The sequence below is a fragment of the Convolutriloba macropyga genome, chromosome 9, assembly GCF_964194025.1.
Source record: "Convolutriloba macropyga chromosome 9, txConMacr16.3, whole genome shotgun sequence".
Taxonomy (NCBI): domain Eukaryota; kingdom Metazoa; phylum Xenacoelomorpha; order Acoela; family Convolutidae; genus Convolutriloba; species Convolutriloba macropyga.
In genome coordinates this window covers 50,561,358-50,585,190 of record NC_134476.1, presented here as the reverse complement: position 1 = coordinate 50,585,190, position 23,833 = coordinate 50,561,358, and the positions used below count along the sequence as shown (strand labels likewise).

General features: G+C 36.6%; 1 protein-coding gene across 2 annotated transcripts in view; it reads right to left on the bottom strand.

The window, feature by feature from the left end:
- Positions 1 to 23,833, bottom strand: part of LOC142345434 (uncharacterized) — an 83,256-nt gene that overhangs the window by 15,378 nt on the left and 44,045 nt on the right. For both annotated transcript variants that reach the window (XM_075397482.1, XM_075397483.1), the window contains exons 4-5: positions 17,317 to 17,387; positions 12,444 to 12,696 (exon numbers count right to left, since the gene is read on the bottom strand). In XM_075397482.1, the coding sequence (XP_075253597.1) occupies positions 12,444 to 12,696; positions 17,317 to 17,387 (324 nt within the window). The remainder of the gene's footprint in view (positions 1 to 12,443; positions 12,697 to 17,316; positions 17,388 to 23,833) is intronic.

Here is a 23,833-nt window from a genome sequence, read left to right as displayed (position 1 = left end):
GTTCAAATCGTAGTTCAAAAAATGAAACTTTTTGAAATATTTCAAAAAAATGAAGAATTTACGAAAACGATAAATAATAAGAGAAAGAACGATAATTAATCAGGAAACCGAAGAATACCTTTGCTTCAATTAGGTTTGCAGTGAAAAGCTCTTGTTTGGAGGAAAAGTTTGCAAAAAAAAACTTTGAATATTAAGAGCGAATCTAAAATTCAACAAAAAGTGGTTAACAACTGAAATTGTCATTCTGGTGATTTTGTGGTAAAACAAGGAGCTTTTTCCAGCATTGAAATTCCAGTGAGATTGGTCCATTGTTCGTTCTTTTACTGTTTTCACTAAACAAAAGTTTAAAACTTTCAAACTTGTGTTATTTGCATAAATATTTTGACCGTTTTTCTTGAAATCAAAAAAAACTTTTTTTTTGCTTTATATCAGCTGAAACTTATGATCATCCAAAACGAGAGTGACTTAGCGATGATTCCAATGAGTAGTGTGCTATTGATCGCTGTAACAGGTACCATCTTTCTATCAAAAACAGTCTTTTTTTCAACAATTTTTACAAAAATAACAAAATATTTTTTTGTAATGATCCGAAAGCAATGAAAAATTTATCTCAAATGAACGGGGATAGGCTCATACGATGGACAATTGTCCCCGCTATCAAAGATCTCTGAAGTTCCAGGTTAAAAATGTTACTGCAACATGGTTTTTTTTTGCATTTTTTCTTTTGTTATTTTAGTTAATCCCTCTTAATCCCTAAAAGTGAAAAAATGCCATTTTTTAACATGAAGGAGACATTTTTACCCTTACTAAACAGAAGTTTTTCTGTAATGGGAACTTGTTAGAGAGCTGATGAAGTAACATACGTATAACGTTTTTCTTTATTCTTGGAGAAAAAGCCTAATCCCCTTAATCCTTTTGATCAAAAAAATTGAAAAATTTAAAAAAAGTAATGTTTTCTTTCAATTGTTTACACAAAAGTTTCATATAGGAACACTCCATCAACGAAGAGGTCCTCTTGTGCTTCTCAGTCATATTTGCCAACACATGAACCCCTGGTAAAGTCCTTTATTTAGAGGTTAAAGTCTTCTGAAAAAACTCGGCTGTCGATGCAGTTTCAACTGATGTTTCCTGATAGCCTTGGTGACTCCAGGACTTGTTTTCTTGTATAATATACCTTAATATAGACCCTTAGTGTAGATGCCTTTATATGCTCCTTAGCATGCATGCTTCCGCGACATGTAACAAGAACTTTATCAATTTCGAATTTTTTCAACTTTTACTAAAGTTATTTTTAATTGTATATTAAAACCCTAAAAATGGAAGGTACGTTCAATCTGCATGCTTTTTAAACCATTTTTTTGGTTGTTTAACTTCTGTCTCTGCTTTGACTGAGTGATAGTCATTTTTAAGTTTGAATTTGATTTTTGGCGCGCTTTCAAATTTAATTCAATTTGATTGGCTAATTTCAAATTCAAACTTGCGCGCGCAAACTTTCAAACTTTGCACAGCATAACAGTGAGCTCAGATTGAAATCAGCCATATTTGAGAACTCTTGCATTGAGAAATCGTTTGTTCAAACTTATCTTGAAAATGCCAGAAAAGTGTAACTTTTGTGACAACGTTTACAGTAACAAAAGTAACCGTGCTCGTCATGAACGCACTGTTCATGCTGATGAGAAAGGTATACCCGTATACCGCTGTTCAATTTGTCCAGTTACTCGCCGTCAATTATCTGAAATTCAAATTCACCTCTCTGACTGCCATGGTAGATTTACAAATCTTTGTCATTATTGTAATCTTGCTTTCAACGACAAAAACTCGTTTAACGAACACATCAGAAAACAACACGTGTTACCTGTTCTTGACAACTCGAGAGTTGTCAATCCAATTGTTCATCAACAGGGACAACAACAACAACAACGACAACAGCAACAATAACATCAACAACAACAACAACAACAACAACAACAACAACAACAACAACAACAACAACAACAACAACAACAACAACAACAACAACAACAACAACAACAACAACAACAACGAGGTACCCTCACAGAGTCAGCCTTTAGAAAGAGTCTCCAGTCTAATCGTATTGTAGATAGTAACAACACCGTTGGCCTTCTCGATTTCATGACAGCTCAGAGAGATGAAATCAGTGACATTATAGAACAAAAAACATTGAACGAAGGTCCACAAAAAGTTCAATTCAGTGCGAAACTATCACTTCATAAAGAAGCGCGCGACAACGGAGAAGCATCGGACATTGATATCTACGCCAATTCTGAAATGACACCTGTTCATCATCAATTGTCTGACGAAACGTTTTTTCACATGGTGGAAAAGATGCTCACTGTCCTCTTCGTATTCGCATCTAATGGAAGTGGTTGGATTCTTCAAAAAATTCTGTGGGTTGATTTAAAATTCGCTAAATTTTCGCCAATACGTGGTTCATCTTTTATTGAGCTGCCCCTCTGTCTTCGTAATCAACGCTTTTTATTGAATATACGCAACCATGATGATTTCCAATGTTTAAACTACTGCTTCACCGCTTGGTACCACGAACTGCACGGACCCAACTTAGCTGACCCTTCACGAGACATTAGAACACAATTGACTAACCCGGCTACATACAGGAAACCTGAGGCTACCAAACCCCGCGGTGAGTTTTCTATGCCAATGGGCTTTCACGATATTCATCAGTTCGAAATCATGAATGACGTGCAGGTCAACGTGCTTCAATTTTCAAAAGGAGACCTCCTTCCTATGTACGTCTCCAATAACAAGAACATTGCACCAACGATGGATCTTCTAATCCTGTTTAACGAAGATGTACATCATTATGTTCTGATCAATAACCTCATTAAACAGGTATGCACTGTGAAAGAAAAACAGTTCACAAACAATTTGCGTCTTTGCAGGAACTGTTTTGCTTTTTCCCACTCTGAAGAGCAACATCAAGTTCACGATGATGCATGTCGAAACCATGCACCAGCAACAATAAAGATGCCCGGCGATGATAAAAATTCTTTCCGGTTCAAAAATTTTAAGGCGCGATGGTTTGCTCCATTCACTATTTACTTCGACTTTGAGTCGTTTCTAATGCCAGTCTCATCTTGTCCAGCTAATCCGGACGCATCTTCAACTGGAGTTATCGAACAACACATACCCTCCGGTTTTGCTCTGACATTGATTGAGAACGGTTTTTCAACACCAAAAGAATTCGTTATCGATAGCTCCGAAAACTGCATGACAAATTTTATTAAAAAACTACATGAGATGGCGCGAGAAGTATACTATTCAAAGAGACGCTTTCCGATATATTTGGGACAACAAGTGCCAAATCGAAGTAGTACAATTGAGTGTTGGATTTGTGAAGAACCTTTCGGACCCGAAGATACAAAAGTGTTGGACCATTGCCACCACCGCGGAGATTTCCTTGGTTTTGCTCATGAAAAGTGCAACTGGATAAGACGCACAATCAATTTCACTCCCGTAATGGGTCACAACATCGCTAACTACGACCTTCATCACGTATGCTTGGCACTTCGAGAAATTGAGCCATCAACAACAATAAACGTCATCCCATCTACAGATGAGAAGTACATATCGATGACGTTCGGTGTCCTAATCAAAACAGTCACGGGGAGGGATGGAAAAGTCAGAAAAATTTACGAATATTTGCGTTTCATCGATTCTTTCAAGTTTTTAACTTCATCCTTAGAAAAGTTAGTTGCTAACCTACCCGCTTCGGCTTTCGCAATTTTCGATTCAATGTTCGATAGTGACCAGTCAGCTGATGCTCTAAATTTGATTAAAGAGAAAGGAATATACCCCTATTCGTACATGACTGACCGCTCAAAGTTCGCAGAATCAGAACTTCCCCCACTCGAAAAGTGGAAAAACAGCCTAGACAATGGAAAATTGCAAATAACAGAGGATGAACTGCAAAAAGCAAAAATTGTTTTTGATACTTTCCAATGTTGTAACCTTGAAGGATATCATAACTTATATCTGAAGTGCGATACACTCTTGCTTGCGTGCGTGTTTGAAGAGTTTCGGAGACTGTGTATGAACACATATGGACTGGACTGCGCACATCACTACAGTGCCTCAAACCTCGCTGGTGATGCATTTCTCAAAATTTGCCGGGCCAATATTCAATTGTTGACAAATCGAGAACATCTGGAAATTGTTGAAAATATGATTAGAGGAGGTCTCGCATCGGTGTACGATGAACGTTACTTCAAGGCGAACAACAAGTATATGGAGAATTACGACAGTGCGCTCGAGTCGACTTTTGGTTTCATGGTAGATGCTAACAACTTGTATGGTGGCGTCATGAAAACAGAGCATCTACCTGTTGGTGACTTTTTGCTGGTGGAAGTCCCACTCGAGCAGGTACTCAATACACCAACAGATTCTCCCATAGGTTACATCCTTGAAGTAGATTTGATGTACCCACACAATATACGAGACCTCCATCGTGATTTCCCTCTCGCGCCAACAAAAGAACTAGTACCCGATGAGTGGTTGAGCACTTACCAGAGAGAGTTGAAGTTCAATGTCAACATGCCGCGGTCATCTGTCCCCAAGTTACTACAAACCGTTACGGACAAAAAACGGTACACGCTCCATTACCGGAATCTTCAACTTTATGTACAACTTGGACTGGTTGTTGACAGAGTACATCGCGTGCTCCAATTCTCGCAAGAAAACTGGATGGAGCCCTATATCAGATTAAACACGGAAAAAAGACAGACCGCGCGGAACAAATTCGAAGAAAATTTGTTCAAACTTATGAACAATAGCGCTTATGGTAAAACCTGTGAGTCAAAAAGAAGGAGAATGAAACTTACCTTAGCGCAGAATGCAGATCAAGTGCTCCAGAATGTCTCACGCTTTACCTTCAAGACATTCAAAATTTTCGGCGAAAATTTAGCTGCTATCACGCACGAGCCAAAGAGAATCTTTTGGGATAAGCCAACAATTGTTGGCGCGACAATTCTAGAATTAGCTAAATTTCAAATGTATATGTTTCACTATAATATAATGAAGCCGCATTTTGATTGTCGCCTGCTATATTCTGACACAGACAGTCTTTTATATAAAATTCGATCTGACGATTTCTACAAGGAATTAGCAGCAAAACCCAATATTTTGTCGGAGTTTGATTTTTCAAATTACCCTAAGGAGCATCAACTTTTCAACAACAACAACAAACTCGTCGTTCTCAAATACACAGATGAATTCGCCGGAAAACTCATCGACGAGTTTGTTTCGCTGAAGCCGAAGTTATATTCCATAACTTCAACAGGTAAAACAGATTTATGTTCATTTATAACTTTCGTGTTATTATGGTTAGTCATTATCACACATACATCACACTAAACTTTAAGAGAAGCAAGCAAGCATTTCTTTGAAAGACTTTCTGAGGACAAATTGATAAAACTTCTCGCAACTTTTTTGTATTTAGATTCCCGAAAAATCTCTGCAAAAGGTGTTACCAGAGCTGCCAGGGAACAATTAACGCACCAGAAATACAAAGAAGCTCTGTTCTTCTCATCTACACTACGAACACCGAACAACAGAATTGTGTCAGACCGTCACGTTCTACAGACTGTTTCAATTAATAAATTGTCCCTGAGTCCCTTCGATGACAAACGTTTCATTCTTGAGGGCGGTATAAAAACTTTGCCGTACGGTCATGCCGACGCAATTGAAGCCACTGATCTTGAAAGTGATCCAGAGTGGGATGCACCGACGCAAGATGAAATCGAGGATCTCTTTGGGGAAGAATGGGAAACGGATAATGAGTCGGACAGCACGCTCCCTGCTTCTACTGAAAGTTGGCAGCCACCCGATCCTGCCCTTGAAAGTTGGGAGCCACCTGATCCCGGATTCAACAGAATAACAAACGAATCGGACTTGGATAGTGACGATAATGTCGATTTTGAGGCAGTAATTGACGAAGAATCTCCAATCAATTGTCCATTCATAGATTATGAAGCTGTTGAATCTGAGGAAGGAAGAGAAATAACCGATTCGGAGGAGGAAGAAGCAATACCACCGCGTAAAAGGGGTCGACGCACATAAAAAACAGCAATTTTCAGCCTTATTTTTACGTCTGTAATTGTTAAGATTGTGTTTTATGATTTATATTTCAATTAAAACTGTTTAACCTACTCTATTTTATCCCCATTTGTATATATTTTCCCTATGGCACTTCAAAAAATTTAAATATTTGCATTTTTTCGTTCATTTCATGCTAATTTTGTTGTAATTTTTCGTTAAAAATGGCTCCATTTTTGTTCAAAACCCATTTCAAAATTCTAAACTACCCGTGCTTAACACTGGTTTCAGTAACAACTCGTTTTGTCGTGATTTGTAACCTTTCGATTGTACAGATTTGTGTTCAGTTTTGGTTCAATTTCTCAACCCAAGTTTGTGTTGTTTAGCTAAATTTCAATTGCTAGATTTGAGCAAATTGCGTGGTTTGGTTCTACAGTAAATTCACAATTTATATCCAGTCTTTCTGATAAGTCTAAATATTTCACTCTTTGATAAGAATAAATAATTCCCTCAAAGGAGGGGGGAAATGTTTGGATAATAATTCGGCATAAACCGAATAATTCCTTCAAAAGCGGGAAATGGAGGGGGAATAGGTTTGGATAATAATTCGGCCGGAAGGGAGCTGTCCCTGCATGTAAAAGGTTGGGTTGTCCTATCCCATGCAAAAGGTTGGGTTGTCATAGCGCATGTATCGGGTTGGGTTGTCCTTCCCAATGCAAAAGGTAGGGTTGTCCTCAGGACAACCCTATCTCTTACATGGGATGACAACCCCCCCCCGATCTTCCATGGTGTATACGTTACTACTAAGGACAATAAATGCCGAGAAGATAAATAGATTAATAAATGAGGCAAGACTCAAAAATTCTTGAAAAGCATAAAAAGAATACGTTATCAAGGTGACAAAGCTTTAATTAAGCTCTGAAATTGTTTAATATACTCAGTTGTGCTTCAGTTAAAAGATTATGAAACATGTTATTGAGACTTACTTATATAATAGAAGAAGAGAAAGAACTCGGCAAACTGAAGAAATCGCAAATTTTTCACCTGAACTGATTGTGTTCAAGCCATGATATTTTAGCTACCAACTTAGAACATTAATCAAATAAATATTGGCCCTTTGAAAAACCAGTTCGATTGGTCATTGAAACAACAAAATGATAAGACAACACAAGAAGCGTCAAATATGGACAAAAAAGCACTAACATCTCTTAAAAAACAAAGATTGTTTAAAGTCACAACAGCTTTCTTTATGTTTTCGAAAGGGAACTATGTACCATTAGAAAAAATATCTACAGTAGCATTCTCAAGAAGCAAATGAAAGAAGTGATATAGATCAAACAGAAATAATTTTGCCAAAAAAATATATATGTTTAAAAACCAATTTCCCACTCAAGCTTAAAAACAGACTGAAAATTTTCACGCATTAGATTAGAGCTACTGTTTTTTAGTTACAGTGGGATTAAATCAATAACAAAAGTTGACTTCTCATTGACATAAAAAAATTTGTGAAAAAAAACACAACAGGTAGACTCTAGAACGGAATTGAATTGAAACGTGATATATCACAGCTAATATATAAAGTAATTGTATCACGCTTGTCATAAAAGCATTCCATTCGAAGAAACGAAAGTAAACGAATTGAAGTTCAACTAACCTGAAGTCACTTTTCGTAAATCTTCAGTAGTCGCCATGTCAAAGCTGTAGGTCTTAACATTGCGTGTCATATTTTTTTCGCTCATAAAGCAATTTCCACCCATATAAGCCGAGCATTAAAAACAACACATACAGAGACAGGGAGAAAATGAGACTAAAAATATAATTTAACATCGGGAAAACTTGGAACACTCTGTGATATTCTCAGTTAAGTAGACAGGCAATACACAGGGAAAAAAACAAACTATCTACTCATTTCAGTAATAGCAAGACAATAAGTAATTAATGACCATTAATCAGGTTATCAAACATTTCCTTTTGTTAATTGAACACTGCGATTGACAATACTTGACATAACACAACCGATTAACATCGAGCGAACTGCTCCGAAACGACAGGCGAACGGTTGGCTTCGGTAGTAGCCAGCTGGGGCCTAGGGATGGATCAGGTGGGTGTGAACGGAGTGAGGGGTGGCTCAAGCGATGGGGGTGTATGGTCGCGGGAAAGCTGGACGAGAGCGGAATCCAAATCGCCGTGGTGGAGTAGGGTGGACTGGGGGATGTTTGGTGGGTGGGGTGGGGGGGTTATGACCGAGGCTGGAAAAATTTTTAAGATTAACAACTACCCTTCACACAAAAAAAGTGTCTGCTCAAAACAGATTTGCTAAGAATTGATAATTTAGAGAATAGTAAGGCGCACAGCTCTAAATAGATATGCTCAGCCATTCAATGTCCACAATTATTTTACCTGTTTATCCCGTCGTCGAAGACGAAAAGTCGAAAGGGTCGGACGATAAATTGGTCAGTCGAAAATTTGTATCGAAAAAAGAGCACCGAATCCATATAAATGCAACAAACTTTGTTTATAGCAATTGAGGAACTAAAGAATTCTGTTACACAAAAACAGAGCAATTGTCACTAACAATAATCTATTCTTTAAGCTGTAATATCTTCAAATGGCAACACAAAAGGCTAATAAAACATCAGAACGACCAAATCTACGACAAAAAATCACTTTAAGATCTGCAAAACACTAAAAAAACAGCTAAATTAAAAACAGGAAAAAACCTTTAAATTTCACATAAAAGTTCAATTAAAATTTAAAATAGTTTGAACGGTTACCGAGCAAACGACTTCTTGCTGAATAATGCTGGAAACTTTTTTTGCCGAACAAGTTAGAGATAAAGCTAACAAAATTGCATTGCAACGTGATGCGATATTTGACGTGCGTCAATTGATTTTAAGTCGTAAGAAAAAAGTCTTGGATTAAAAAAGAATACGACACCATTACTTTTTTCAGTGTCGTAAAAAATCAGCGCCTCAATCCAATCCAAATCCTTCGGATTTTATAAAAAGGCCCGCGATAGTACTCACCTGGGAAAATGAGGGCTGCTCGTAAACGGGGAAAAGAAAGAACATTTTATGTTACCTGCCTAAACTTGAAAAGAAGAAAATTAGAAAAGTTTTGTGATTTCCCCGAACAACCAAAATAAACTACTCAAACAAAAAATGTACATTTTATTTAAGTTCAATTTTTAAACTGACTGTATGGCTAGGGAGGATTAAAAAGCATTTGCATCAGAAAAAGTTAACAGCCAAAAAACTTTACTAAATGGTACAAAATCAGTTATTGGCAAAGACTGCTTCTCAAACTCAGTTCCAAAAACTACAAATTGAGCAAAAATTAAGCTTCGAAGTTTTTATGGACAACAGTGACAAAAATATAAATGAGCATAAGTTTGTTTCTCAAATTCTTTTTTATTAAAATCCAGAAAAAATGTTAAGAAAACTGGGAAATTTTTTACTAACTTTAGTATTTTTATCGTCAAAATCAAAAATTTCAATTTATCTTAATGATCCGCAAATACCAAAGCGAGGGCAAAATATGCAATTAATTACAAATAAGGTTTTTAACGCCTAATTGAAACCTTCTTAAGCGCAACCCTAAACAATCGTTCAACATCTGGTTTCATATTTATTTTACAAAACTACCACAAAGAGAATCTTAAACGGCATATTTTATATCTCAAATCATTTATGACAGAAGAATAAAGATTTTATGTTCTTAAAAAATAAATTTTTCTTCGCGTGCATACAAATCCCAAGATTGGTATGAGGGGAACTCACATTTTTGAGTCAACCCATCCAAAAACTCGACTTCGATGGAAAAGTTCTCCAATTTTGGTAGCTCTCAAAATAAAACTCAAGAAACAATATACATTAAACAGGCCTTCTGGAGAGCCTTTACTTGACAGAAGAGCACTTTGAAAGTTTTTAGGCGCTCATAGTTTTGTTGTTTCAGATTTTTTATTATCTGTGGAAATGTTTTTAAACAAAAACTGGTGAAATATAAAAGGCTTCAAATTTTTTTAACGTTTTGAGTTGCCTCGGTAAGCGGTGACGACGATCTTGAGCAATAAGTCGTTGCTGCATTTGGTCTCCATTTTGTTTTAGAAAAAAATATTGGACTGTGATCGTAGAATCCTTCTAATTTTAAATTATTTTTATTTGGTTTGATAATTCAATTTATTTTGCTTATCTTTTTCATCATCTGTTATGAACTTTTGCTGGCCTTATAATATCAAAAACAACTAAAACAAATATTACCTTGAGAACTCTGGAGAAAAAAACTACCAAAGGAAAGTTTTCTACAAATTTCTGTACAGGTTGGCACATTCAAACAAAAAAATCTCCAATCAAATTTCAGAGCCTTAGTATTCAATCAGTCACATAGAAGAAAAGACAAATCAGGAAAATACCATACCGCGAAATTCAGGAATTTGTAAATAGATAGAGAGCAAAACCTTGATAGCAGTCTCTCTTAATTTGTACCCAAGTTGCGACGATGAGAAAAATTAATCTCAGGAGACCTGACGAAAATGCTTCTGATGTAGCATTGCTTGCCCAAACGACAACTGACACACATAAATACATAAGCTAAGAAAGCAAAAAGACAAAGAACTATTAAAAGCTAAAGAACAAAGGAGTAATCAAATTTCTGGACGAAATTGTGAATCTTCTATTTGCTTTAAAATAAAAAAAAATGTAGCGATGGATGACCAATTGCTTAAATATTTTTTTATATTATACTTAAAAAGTAGGCACGCTGTAAATTTTTAAAAAGTCAAAAACAGGGCCACGCTCGACTTATTAAGGATTCCTTCAAAAAATGAGCTTAAAACAGGCAGAGACTCCACCGAATATACCCTGAACGAATTTTCCACACTTAATTTTTCGTTTTCGCCTGGAAAGGTCTATGAACAAAAGGCACACTATCTCTCTCACTGACTGACTTTTGTTCAACAGAATGAGCTGACAAAACTATTTTCACTCCCAGCGTTTGAAGTTTTACTGACACTAGTTAAAAACCAAATATAACCATAATTATTCCTCTATTCATAAAAGAACACAATGAGATCTATTAAAGCCTGAGTTGTTGCTTTGTGACTGTTGCTTTGTGACTAATCCTAATTTAATTTATTACTTTACTAGTCTGTTCAATTTTTACAGGAAAAAATACCTGGAAGATTAACGGAAAATAGCCGCCATTGATTCCAATAAGCATGATTGGGATTGAAAGAATAGAAGATATTGAAAAAAAAGATTTCTGTACAAAAACATTTTTCAAGTCCGATTTATTTTGATGGCATTTCGTAGTTGAGCATACCTCTGTTTCTTAGAGAGAGGTTACAGGGGCTACTAACAAAACCAATAAGCAATAGAGATGGTAACTAAGACTTATAGGAACGACATTCAAATAGCGGGCATCTAAAATTGGGCTTTATGGGTTTATCCCGTTTCTTTTTCTGACTTCAATTTTTAGTACTGACTCTGTTCATTCTGAATTGCTTTGCTAAGCAACTGATAATTAAAATTACTTTTAGCAGAATGAGAGAAGAGAAAAACTAGCCTATAAAAATCAAAAAGATTTCACGCAAAATGTTGAAAAAGCGGCAAAATGAGGTAAAGCGAAACATTGTTTTGTTCGACGAAGTAAAAAAAAACAAAGCAGGACAAGTCCTGACGTACAAGTCAAAAAATTTTCATTGACTAAAGAAAAAACTAGACCTAGAACGAACTATGAGTGAATTGGAAAAATCAGTTCTAAAAATATCAGATCAAAAAAAAGAAAACAGAAAATCAATGTAAAAATGCCGCATGTGAACAAAAGGCCATTAGCGAGAAATGGAAATTTGGTTCAAAGAAAAAACTATGTCTAGAATGAACTATGAATGGATTGGGAAAAGTACTTAGAAAAAAATCCGATCCAATAACACGAAAAAACGGTAAAAATCAAAATGAAATTGCCGCATGTGAACAAAAAACCACTACCGAGAAAGCAAATTTTTGTTCAAAAACCGTTTTCTCACTCTACTTTAAAATTAGAGCTAAAAAATTTCACGCCGCAAAACCACTCGCTTTTTCGCTCTATTTCCTGTTTCGGCGTGACCAAAATCACTACTCCAATTTGACTTCAAAAATCATGAAAATGTGTGAACAGATCTTAAAAAAAGACAGCGCCCCAATACAATTCAAATTCTTTGAATTGTATAAAAAGGAGCGCTATAATAGCCGGCTGAGAGGATGAGGGCGGCTGTTAACAAAAATTAAACTGGAGAGTTTCAAAGTATCATTACTGCAAATCAACGATGATTTGTTCAGAAAAAAGCGAATAGAAAAATCCAAAAAGTTAGAAGTTGCGGGAGAATTTTCAGTTACCTGACGTCACCTTTTGAAAACGCTTGAAGAGTAAATTCCATCTCCGTGATTACATCGGGTGCAGAGGCGTCACCACTCGCTGCTTTTTTCGTCCCACCAGAACCAGATCCGAAGTCCAGTGCAATCTGGCATGTTTCGTACAAGATTATGGCAACGTCACTGCTGAATTCGGCTACGTCTTTATATTTGCGAACATACTCTGGTTTGCTGGCTATCACTTTGAGTTCAGCTTCCTCTGCTTCTTTGGCAGTTCCTAGAAAGTAGCACAATCACTCGGATTATGCAGTAATGTATCTGTGACCGAGTCATTACAAGCCAGCGCCCATGTCTATGTACTCGTATTGCCCTAGTTTGAGAAATTTTCGGTTATTTAGCATGAGAAATTGTCGGTATCGTCGTTTTATTCTAGCCAGAAGCGACAAAATTTCCTCTGATTTTTTCGTCGGTATCGTCGTTTTATTCTAGCCAGAAGCGACAAAATTTCCTCTGATTTTTTCGTCGGTATCGTCGTTTTATTCTAGCCAGAAGCGACAAAATTTCCTCTGATTTTTTCGTCGGTATCGTCGTTTTATTCTAGCCAGAAGCGACAAAATTTCCTCTGATTTTTTCGTCGGTATCGTCGTTTTATTCTAGACAGAAGCGACAAAATTTCCTCTGATTTTTTTGTCGGTATCGTCGTTTTGGTTTGGTATTTAACAATAAAGATTCGGTATCGTTTAGAGAAACACCAGATGATACCAAAAATTTCAAACAATTGTTTGTCGTTTTTAATCGGTCTTCTCAACTATGGTGTCAAAGCCCTCATTTTAATTTTAAAATTTTTACTCTTTACCAAATTAGGAAATAAAACCTTTCTCTTCCACAAGGAGACCTTTGAAAAGGGATGTTATAACAGTCTAATATCAATCTCTTTATTTTTTGCTCTCATTATTTTTTTTAAACAATGGTTCCTGATTAATGTTTATAAAAATGACGGAAACAGTAGAAAACATGTACTAATTTTGTTAAAAAAAGACCTTTTGCAATTACCAATTAGTAAATTGCTTTCTTTGCCACCCTGTCCAACCCTTTAAGACCATTTTACATGAACTGAACACATTTTTAAGGAATGTAATAGCTATATGCACCAAATAATCCAATTTATTTAGTAATGGCACCGACTCGTAATAATATATCACCTCGCGGTATTCTCATCTTTCAAAATATGATGAAATTGTGGGGCCAATAAACGAACGTAGTTTTAACAAGATAAGTTTCATTAGACCAGATTAGACCAGATACGCATTAGACCAGATTTTGTTGCTCAACAGCTGTACTTGTGACGTCAATACTCGAGCTTTCTAAATTCTGCCAAATGCGTTTCAAAAATGAGAAGCTGCATATCGCTGGTTAACTTTCAAAACAATAAACTACTCAGCATTGTATATAAGCATAGTATATTTTTTGGAAAATTTCTAAATGGTTTATAAACCACGCCTTACAAGAAAAACCACACCTTACCATTCCAAATCACAAAAACTTGAGTAAAGATGTTAATGGAGTGTTGGATGATGACGTTTACAGCAGCAAAAAGGACTCACCCCCCCACACACACACACACGCCCACCTACCCACACACACGCCCACATAATCACCCACACGAACACCCACCCACCCACCCACACACCCACCCACCCACCCACCACCACCAAATCACACACAAACACAAACATAACCAACTAAACGTCGGAAGAATTGCTGTCGAACGACCAGTGGGATCTCTAATCAATTGCAGCCTGCTGCAGTCGGGGGGGGGGGGGAGTCTAAATGGGACGAAGAAGTTCAATAGTTGGCTTCAAATAACCACATTAGAGGTTAACATATACCACTGTTAAGATTTATAGTGAAAAATGGCACAAGTTTCGGCGCCTTTTTCATTTGACTTTTATTATTAAATTGCCGCCAATTGAGTTAAGCTGCTTGAAGTTGTGATCAAGAGAATTTTAGGTCACACGAAACGCAAAAAGTCAAGAGCATAAAAGTCACGTGAAAAGTCAAAATGGTCAAGCAAAAATTTTGCATAAAAAAGGCACACACGTTTACAATAATTGCCATGAACTTCGTTCAAGAGCAATTAAACTTAAACCGACAAACTTAAACCGACTTAAACCAGCAATTTAAGGGGCTGTAGCCTAGATCAATTTTTCTTCAAGGGTGCGAAAAACCTTTCCCCGCCGGGATTCGAACCACTGCCCTCCCGATCCACGCCCACCCGCACTAACCACTGCCCTACGAATCAATTTCCTCTGCCATGCTGCAACCGATTTTATATTAGTAACAAGCTTTACTTCAGAGCAATAGAGATCACTCAAAAGTGAAGAACGAAAGCGTGAAAAAGTAACTAGAGAAGTCAAAATATGTTCTAGAAGAAAAGCGCAAATTGGTCCAGCGATAAAAAATGCAGAAAAAAAGATACACATGTTTACAATAAATGCTATGAACTTCATTCAAGATCAATTAAACAGACACACAAATACACACAACACACAAACACAAAACGCGACATAAACAAAACGCACACATACACACAAACACAAAAAGATTCATATTCCACAACATACACACATACGACAACACAGACATGCACACACAACACACACATACACACACACACATAGGGTTCAATTTTTTCTCAATTATTTTGATATTGCTTTCCATTGCTTAACTTTTGGAACTCAAATCAAGAAAATTGTCTTCCAATTATTAGACACCTGAACACAGGCCACATGGCCTATGCGGATGGTGCTCTGCTAAGTTTTGGTTAAGTGTTTAGGTGTTTTCTGTAAATACCAGGAAACAATTTATTATAACTACTTTTAAAACCCGAAATACAAAAAACATTGATTTTTCATTTAAGTCAGTACAGTCTGCATCTTCAAACTCCCAAGTGTACTAAAAAAAGTATTATGTAAACAATTCGAGTTTCTCTCAAAAAGTCAGTGAGCGGTTGATTTTGCCAGTAGCTAGCTACGGTTTAGTGAGGCTAGCTTTTGTTTAATTGAAGGGACGCAGCTGAGGGAGTAGCGGGGTTCACCGGGGAATGATGAAGGGGCAATGGTGGGGGCGGGGGTGCTTTGGCTGCACGGGGTCACGTCCTTACAGCATGAGCGATACGCAGGGGTGGGGATCGGGAGGGGGGTAAAATGAGGGCGGTTGATGTGAGAGAGGAATCAATTGGGGGGGGGGGGGGGGGGGGGGGGGAGGGTGTGCGTGTGTGTGTGTGTGTGTGTGTGTGTGTGTGTGTGTTCGTGTGTGCGTGTGTGTATGTGTTTTTGTGTGTATATGTGTGTGCTTGTGTGTGTGAGTGTGTGTGTTTGTTTGTGTGTGTATGTGGGTATGTGTGAGTGTGTGTGCGCGTGTGTGTGTGTGTGTGTGTGTTTGTGTGTGTGTTTGTGTGTGTGTGCGTGTGTGTGTGTGTGTGTGTGTGTGTTTGGGGGGGGGGGGGTGGGTCAAAATCTGAGAACCGCCCTTCTCACCATAAGTATAAATCTCCAAAACAGTTTCTGCGAATCCCATACTTGGAGACTAGTGAATTGAACGGCTCTATAAGAGAACTTAATGCCCTCTCGGAGCTACCTGTTTACCTCGTTTTTAAGGATGAAAATTCAAATTAGTCAGACGAAAAATTCCATAAAAAGACCACAGGACTAATATAATTGCTAAGAACTTGGTTTGAGAGCAATTAAAAACAGGACAAAGTTCGACTTAAATTAATTGATTTTTTTAAACAACCAAAACTCAATATTGACAACAATAAAAAAATCAACAAAACTAGCAGAAAATCTACTGAAACCGATAACTCCCCACAAGTTCTAAAAAGCAGAATGAGATTACAAAACCGGTGAAAAGGCGTCTGAAATTGCAGTGACTTACAATATCCCCTAATTGCATCTAAAAGTATCAATATCTTTCATAATTAACAGTGAACGACGTTTCGGCACCAATATACTTAATAGAACTTCATTTCTGCCTTTCCAATTTCTTCATCTTGAATTTTTATGGGTTGATTCGTGGTTTATGGCGATTGAAACAAAATACTCAATCGACGATTTCACGCTGCTGTCATACGCTAGTGCCATATTAAAACAGTACTGATTCATCATATATCAACAGTAAAAAGCCTAATCAGTGCTGCTTCACAGTATTCGAAGTGTTTTTTGTTTTCAAGTTTTTTTTCATATAGTTTCATATAGATAAATGCAATATTCAGGGAAAGTGACAAATTTGACATAATCTGCCCGGAACGAATTTGAAGTCCTGATCAGTACTTACACGCCTTGAACAGTGAAATACACGTCTTGAATTGACATTTCAGTACTGATCACGTCTCATCTTAAGACTTAAGACTTGTGCAGACATGTCAAGACTTCCACGAGACTTGTCAAGTCTAAGTCAAGTCCTGGCCAAGAGTTGCTCACGACTTTCAAGACCTAAGAATTGATTTAACACGTACCAATTCTTAAAAGTGACATGATTAGAGCCCTGATACAGTACTGATCCAAGACATGCAATTTCACAGAATCAGTACTGATTAAGACTTGACGTTTAGTCCGGGTGAGTCTGATCATAATGAATTGCAGACTGAGAATGACATGATTCAGTGATGATTTCAAACCGGATCATTCATTTTTTTGAAAAAAGGTACACGTTGTTCTCAACTTACATTTTGACCCATTTGTGGACAACATTGACAAAACCTTGAGTTTTCCAAAAATTCTCTCCATTTTTCTTATGGTTAATTACTTTAAGAAAGGATTTAGTCATCAAATGTTCCCAAGGACCATATCGATAAAAGCTTATTTGCAATTTGTTTTAAATTGGAAACATTACTAACCTATTGCGTAAACTGTAGAAGCTAATGCCTTCAGCTGTTTGGCCGCCTTCCCTATATCAGTCGCTTCTCCTCTGAAAAATGCATGGCTTTTAACCGTGAAAAGATGGTTTTAAACATCTATGAAATTACTGAAACGTTAAGAACAAAATCACAGGATTATATGCATATATGCTGATTTAAAAATCAAACTACAAATTTTCTATAAATTATACCTTTTAGTATGTAAAATTAGAACTTTATATGTCACACCTATCTGGTCCAAGCTAGTTTCACTTCGTTTTTCCGCTGGTTTAAAAATGAACGGTTTTATTCGTTCTTTCATTATCGAAACCAGACATCTGTTTCCACATTTAGTTAACTTTTTTTTTCATAAAAAGGATTGTTCGATCATTTGGTTTTCCTAGCTTTGCAGGTTAAAATTTTGGTTTTCTCAAGTACAGCAAGTCTGTGTGCAGCTTTAGTTTCATTAGTGATCCCTACCTTTGACCAAAAAATTGCAACGGCTGCTCTGCTATTTATGAAAGTGAAAGCTTTGTCTTGTCCAGCTCCTTTTCGCTGTTCCAAATCTATCCGGATAATACCTTTTTCAACTTCGATTTTGTAGCTGTACATTAACTATGTTCTTATCAATGCATTACAATTTCTCTACAATCAGTCAAATTTATTATTTGACTACCATATTTGATCTGGATTTGCCAGAGACCGCACTGTACGGGCTCTCTTTATGTATAGCAGTTCAATCTAATGAGAAAAAAATGGAGACAAATATATATGCAGGTTTATGTAAAAATGCTTCAAGTAAAGCTTTGGTTGGGTTCCACTCTGTGTACGTACAATTTAAGAAACAAAGCAACTGTTGAACAACGAACAAAAATACTATTTTTCGTTAACGGATTGAGCTTCACGACGGACCTTTTGCAGACTCCATATTTTGTCGGAATCGTTGCCGATCGAAATGCTACGTCAGGATCATTAGTGTTTCCTTTATCTCAAACGAAAGTGTTAAACCCCTTTTTGTCACTGTCTTCGGCCAAACAAATAAGATCACATTCATTTAAATCTCTGTTCCATTTCAATTTCAGTTTTCACCGACTACTCAATGTTGGCAGATGTTTCATCGAAATCCGTCTAAGGTGAGATTGGATCATACTTGAGTTGGTCGAATGAGTATTCATGATGTACAAATTTTTCACATGGTACATATGGTAGAAAGAATTTATGTTTGCCCTCCAACCAAGAAAGTTTTTGAGGTACAAGCCGGCAAATGGTTTTTATAAATCAGGACCGAGTGATGCCAATTGTGTTGTATAAGACTTCTTCTGTTGTTTGAAGAATACACTCCATTTATATTTATACCAGGTCCACCCCAATGGGTACAAGCTCTCTTTAAACTTCTAACCAAACATTCTAAGAATACTTCTAGTTGAGGTGCTGTGGGGAGGTTGACGTTTTTATTGATCCCGCCTGGAATCGGTTCCTTCGCTGTTCATCCCTTGTTGAAAACGGCATTGAAGTGTATAAATTCTCTGTCAATTAAAACTTTTTCTGCAGCTGATTAACATTTTTGATTTTTCTTTATCGTGCTTTGAATTTTTTTTAGTTTGGGTATAATCAGTGCTGCCTCTATTTTACTGATTGTGTCTAATTTGGGTACAGTTTCTATATGCACCGCTCTAAGAGTGAGGCAATTGAACAAACAAATCAATGTTTTTTATTAATTCACGAAATTTGCAACATTAAAATCCATCAAATTTCCTTAATCTTTTGTTACGATTGTTGAAGCGTCTAACAGTTAACCGAGGAAACCTGTCATTAAAGTTGGTTTTTGCTTGACCTCTTTTTAGAGAAAGTTCTTTATTAAATCTCAAGACTTTTGTATGCCACCTGTTGGCAATTATTGTTGAACAACTTTCTTTAAATACCCTCTATTCATTGTTTAGCAGAAACGGTTTTAGCTGAAGTAAATGACAACTTTTTTCTTTATTTTTTCTTTATCTATTGCCTGTTACCTTTGCTTCCGGTAAATGTTTGTTCAAAACTGGTTTTAACCATGGACTAGGAAACGAAAGTTGACAAGTCAATCCCCTTGAGTATAGGCTCTCTCTCTCTCTCTCTCTCTCTCTCTCTCTCTCTCTCTCTCTCTCTCTCTCTCTCTCTCTCTCTCTCTCTCTCTCTCTCTCTCTCTCTCTCTCTCTCTCTCTCTCTCTCTCTCTTGCAGCATGTGATATGAAGGCTTAAACTGTTTTGCTCTCTTCACCTGAAGCAACAATTAGGTTGATTATCTCAAGCAAGTTCCTTTCTCTTCTCACTTATCAGGATGGCCAACCAAGTGACTGGCTAACCTGTTAACTTCTTGAGTTCCTCAATGTTGAAGGTTTATATACCAAATTCTGTACCCGTAGTGAAACGGCTTACATGTTTCAACAAAAACAACTTTATCAATCAGAACCGAGGGTTGTCAATTTTTTGTTTGTTCAAAACCTTCTTAAAAGACATGCTGCTGTTTAAAGATCTTTTTCCTTATTTTATCAGTTCCATACAATTGCACGTAATGCCTTCTTGAAGGTTCTGAGCAACCATTCGCACACTCCTTTTATGTGAAATGCTGCGGGCGAATTGACTTTCCAGTCGAGCCCACCTGGAATCACATGCATCTCTGTTTGTTCTTTGTTGAATTTTGCGTGCAAACTTTCTAACCACTCCAAAAGATTTTGAGACGTTGCGGTTGATTATCGTTTTGGGTTTTTTGGGCGTTGAATGGCTTTACTGAATTCATTTTGCTAACTGTGTCCATTTGGTACAATTTCTATATACGCTGCCTTCAGCGTTAGGCGAGTGCACAAACATATCAATGTTTTTCATAATATTATTCCAGCAATTCCAATCGTTAAAAGGCCATAAAATTTTACTTTAGCCTTTGTTACGTTTGTTGAAGAGTCTAACTGTTCTTCGTTCGTCTGTCATTACTGTTGCTCCTGTTTTTGCAATGAGATCTTTTTTTTGGAAATGAAATTGTTCTTTAAGGAGTCTCAATTTTTTCTTAGGCCACCTCTCGGAAATAGTGGTTACACAAAATTTCTTACGAGCCGAAATTTCATCAATTAGCAAAAAAAGTTTTAGCTGAAAAAATACGACGATTTTCGCGTTTACTTTTTCTACTTATCTGTTGCATGATGCTTTTCTTGCGGCATATTTTCGTTCAAAGCTTGTCTTACGCTTAGACTAGAAAACTAAAGTTGTTAAATAGATCCCACTGACAAAAAATTCTCTCTTCTTCAGCATGTGTTAGGAAGGCTGTTGATGGAATATTCTCGTCACCAGAAGTAACGGTTGAGTTGATTTGCTCAAGACAGTTGACTTCTGGTCTCAGCAAGCAGGAAGCATCAACTGGAGCTCACATTTTTGCGTTCTCCATTTTGATATTTCTTATATCAATGGTGAACCAGCTTACTTGTTTTCAATATGGAACTTCAGATGTATTCAGTATCTTATCCAATAGGTTGGCCCCTTACTCGCTGTTTAAAATGGCAGCTGCATATCGATGGTAGCACTGTTGTTCATTCGTTCCAAAACCGAAATCACTATCTTTATCCTTTTCAACCTGTTGGGTGAACAAGACTGTTATGACCGCTCCTTATAGCACCAGGCGTGGAATTAGTGATTCTGTTTTTTTTTTCAATTTAGAATTGCTTAGTACATCTTTGGTCGTAAACTTAGAAAGTCTAATGCAAAAACCTTGTCCTCTGATGCGTCGTCAAAACCATGAGGGTCAGCTTTTCTTTTCATTGTGTTGGTTATATATATATATATATATATATACTATCAGTTTTGGTTTCAGCTATAATTGTTTGTTGCCATTTTCACTTCAAGAGTTACCAATCTTGAAGTGCCAATCTTGAAGTGCCAACCCTGAAGTCTTCTTCAGGTGCCAGTCCTTTGCTCCTATATTCGATTCTTAACCTAGATAGCTTTCAGAAGTGTACACGTGTCAACATTGAACGAAAAAGACCATACAAAAGCGTGTAGAATTTTTTTTTGTAAGCGATGTAGTTTTGTGTATGCTGTGTTAACTCATTTTCCTGAATAATATCTATCAAAACAGGTGCTTGAAATGAAGTTTGCAGAAATTGCTGATTCAGAGAAAGAAATCAGTGACCTGTTATCGCTAAAGCAAAAAGGAAAACATTCTCCTACCTATAGTCATAGGATTTTGAGCTTTAAGGTTTCAAAAAACTTGTGGTTACATGCAACATTTCAAATCACCACAGGGGATCTCAAAGCTATTCTGGGCATTGGCCGTGGATACTCATCAGGTACGGTACCTGGTAAAATAATTTTATTTAATATTGATTTGTGTTTCTTAGGACAATAAAAAGTTCTCTCAATTTGTTTTTTTAATGCAATTCCAATTATTGAAAGCGTATTTCTTTTTTCAAAAACCAAGAGCGAACAGTCGCACTATAATTACAAACTATTTCAATCACGTTCTTCTTTGTATTTGATATTTGCAACTGAAACAACATCATTGGACAGTCTGTTGAAAAATTTCATACCCCGAAATATCATTTTCGTTAATCTATTAAAATTTAGTAGTTTTCTCAACTATCAATTTTTCAGTTAATAACCCTAATTTCACAAAAAACTAAGACAAACCAGCAGTTTCATTTTCTTATCAAGCTCCCTTCGTTTCATACCTCCCAATTTTGGAACCTAAGATAAAGAGAAATGCATTTAAAAACCTACGCATTCTGTTGTATCTACTTGGTCTTTTAGGATCCTGGAAAAATATTTGCTACTAAGAGACATTTTCATAAAAAAAATTTCAAAATTAGTTTGTCGAATCTTAGATTTTAGTTTTTTGTTCAGCCCTTGATTCTTTTTTGCAATTCTTGGAAGACAGTAAATTTTTTCGAAATGCTGAATTTGATTTAGTTGATAGAATAACACCTGCCTGCACGAACAATTTACTTACAATCGATGATTCACAGTCTTTGGAAAAACGCAATTCTGATAGCCGATGAACATCGAAATCTAAATTGTTTGGTTATTGAACACCACGTTTCTGATAAAAGAAAACTGGATTTGATAATAGTTTCTGCGGGTCACTAGGGTTGTTTCGTTCAATGACCCCGAGGTAAACAGCAAAATGATTAAAAGGGAGTCAAACAGCGATATTTTGCTCTTGGAAAGCAGCTAATATATTCGTACTACGAAGCAACAGCAGAACGCAATATCACTTTTTCTACTGATTTGATACCAAGATCGACTGATGTGTTGAGATTTTGTCGAAATGCAACCCGATTTTCCCTCAGATTTTTTTGTACTTAACGTTTGTGCTCCTCTGACCGTATTTATTTTTACCCCCGGACGCACGTGCCAAATTTTTACATGATGACTACTAAATAATGGCATGTGTTCTCTAGCTGGGGGCGTATAACGTACTGAGGGGGCACAAACAGAAAAGATTGTGATATTCAAAGAGTGAGATATTCAAAGACAAACAGTTGATGTCTTTGTTTCCAAACTCAGTTTTTTTTCGGAGTGTTGATATCAAATCGTTCTACAATCCGCAAATTTTTAAAAATACTCACGGCGATATGATTCAGTAGTTAATATCAAAACGTTCTTCACTTAGCAAAAATTTTTAAAATGCTCACGGCAATTCAAAGTTTTCACAAATTTCACAGTTGAATCTGAGACCACATAAAGAACAATTCGGTGACAATTGTAGTCTAGTTTAGCTGAAATTTATTGTATTTGGTTTTCCTGTTCGTGCAATGAATCCCGATACTGCATCTAGATTAATAAATGTGACAAATGTGCTATATGCTATATGCTCTGCTCTTAAAATTAGACAAACGAACAAACAGAGTCCTTTTTTTTATTACTTCCCACAACTTTAACGGTGAAATGGCCATAAAAAATATGGAAAATCTGTATATATTTGTGCTTTTGCGCTTTTGCGTCCAAATTCTTCTCTAGGAAATGATTTGATTTAATGAACATAAAGTCTTTTGCAGGCCAAATATTGGAAATTATGGTTGAAAAATACTTTCTTACACGCCCAGTGCCACCACGTTGATTGCATTTTTGATTCTCAAGATAAAAACAACTGCCATTTTTTCCTATGTAACAAAGTTGGGCGCTTAACATTGAAGCGCAAATGCCTTTTGAATATTTTGCTTTTGGCACAAGTAAGCCCTTTTTCATCAAGGAGCAAGATTTTTAGAATTTCGCTGCTCTTTGAGATATCATTCACAGCTTTGAGAAACTTCATATTTTGACAAAAGTGTTTTAGCTGTAGTAAAACGACAACGCTGTTTTGCATTTTCTCTAGAACATTTGCTTCAGGTGTTTATTTTTCAATGCTTGCTTTACGTTTGACATTATATTGACGACAACACTGAAGGTGCCAAATAGCTACCATTGAATAACGACTCTTTTTTCTTCAACTTATGCTTCAAAGACTGACTCTGGTATGTTGTCGTCAACAGAAGCGTCAGTTAGGTTTTTTTCG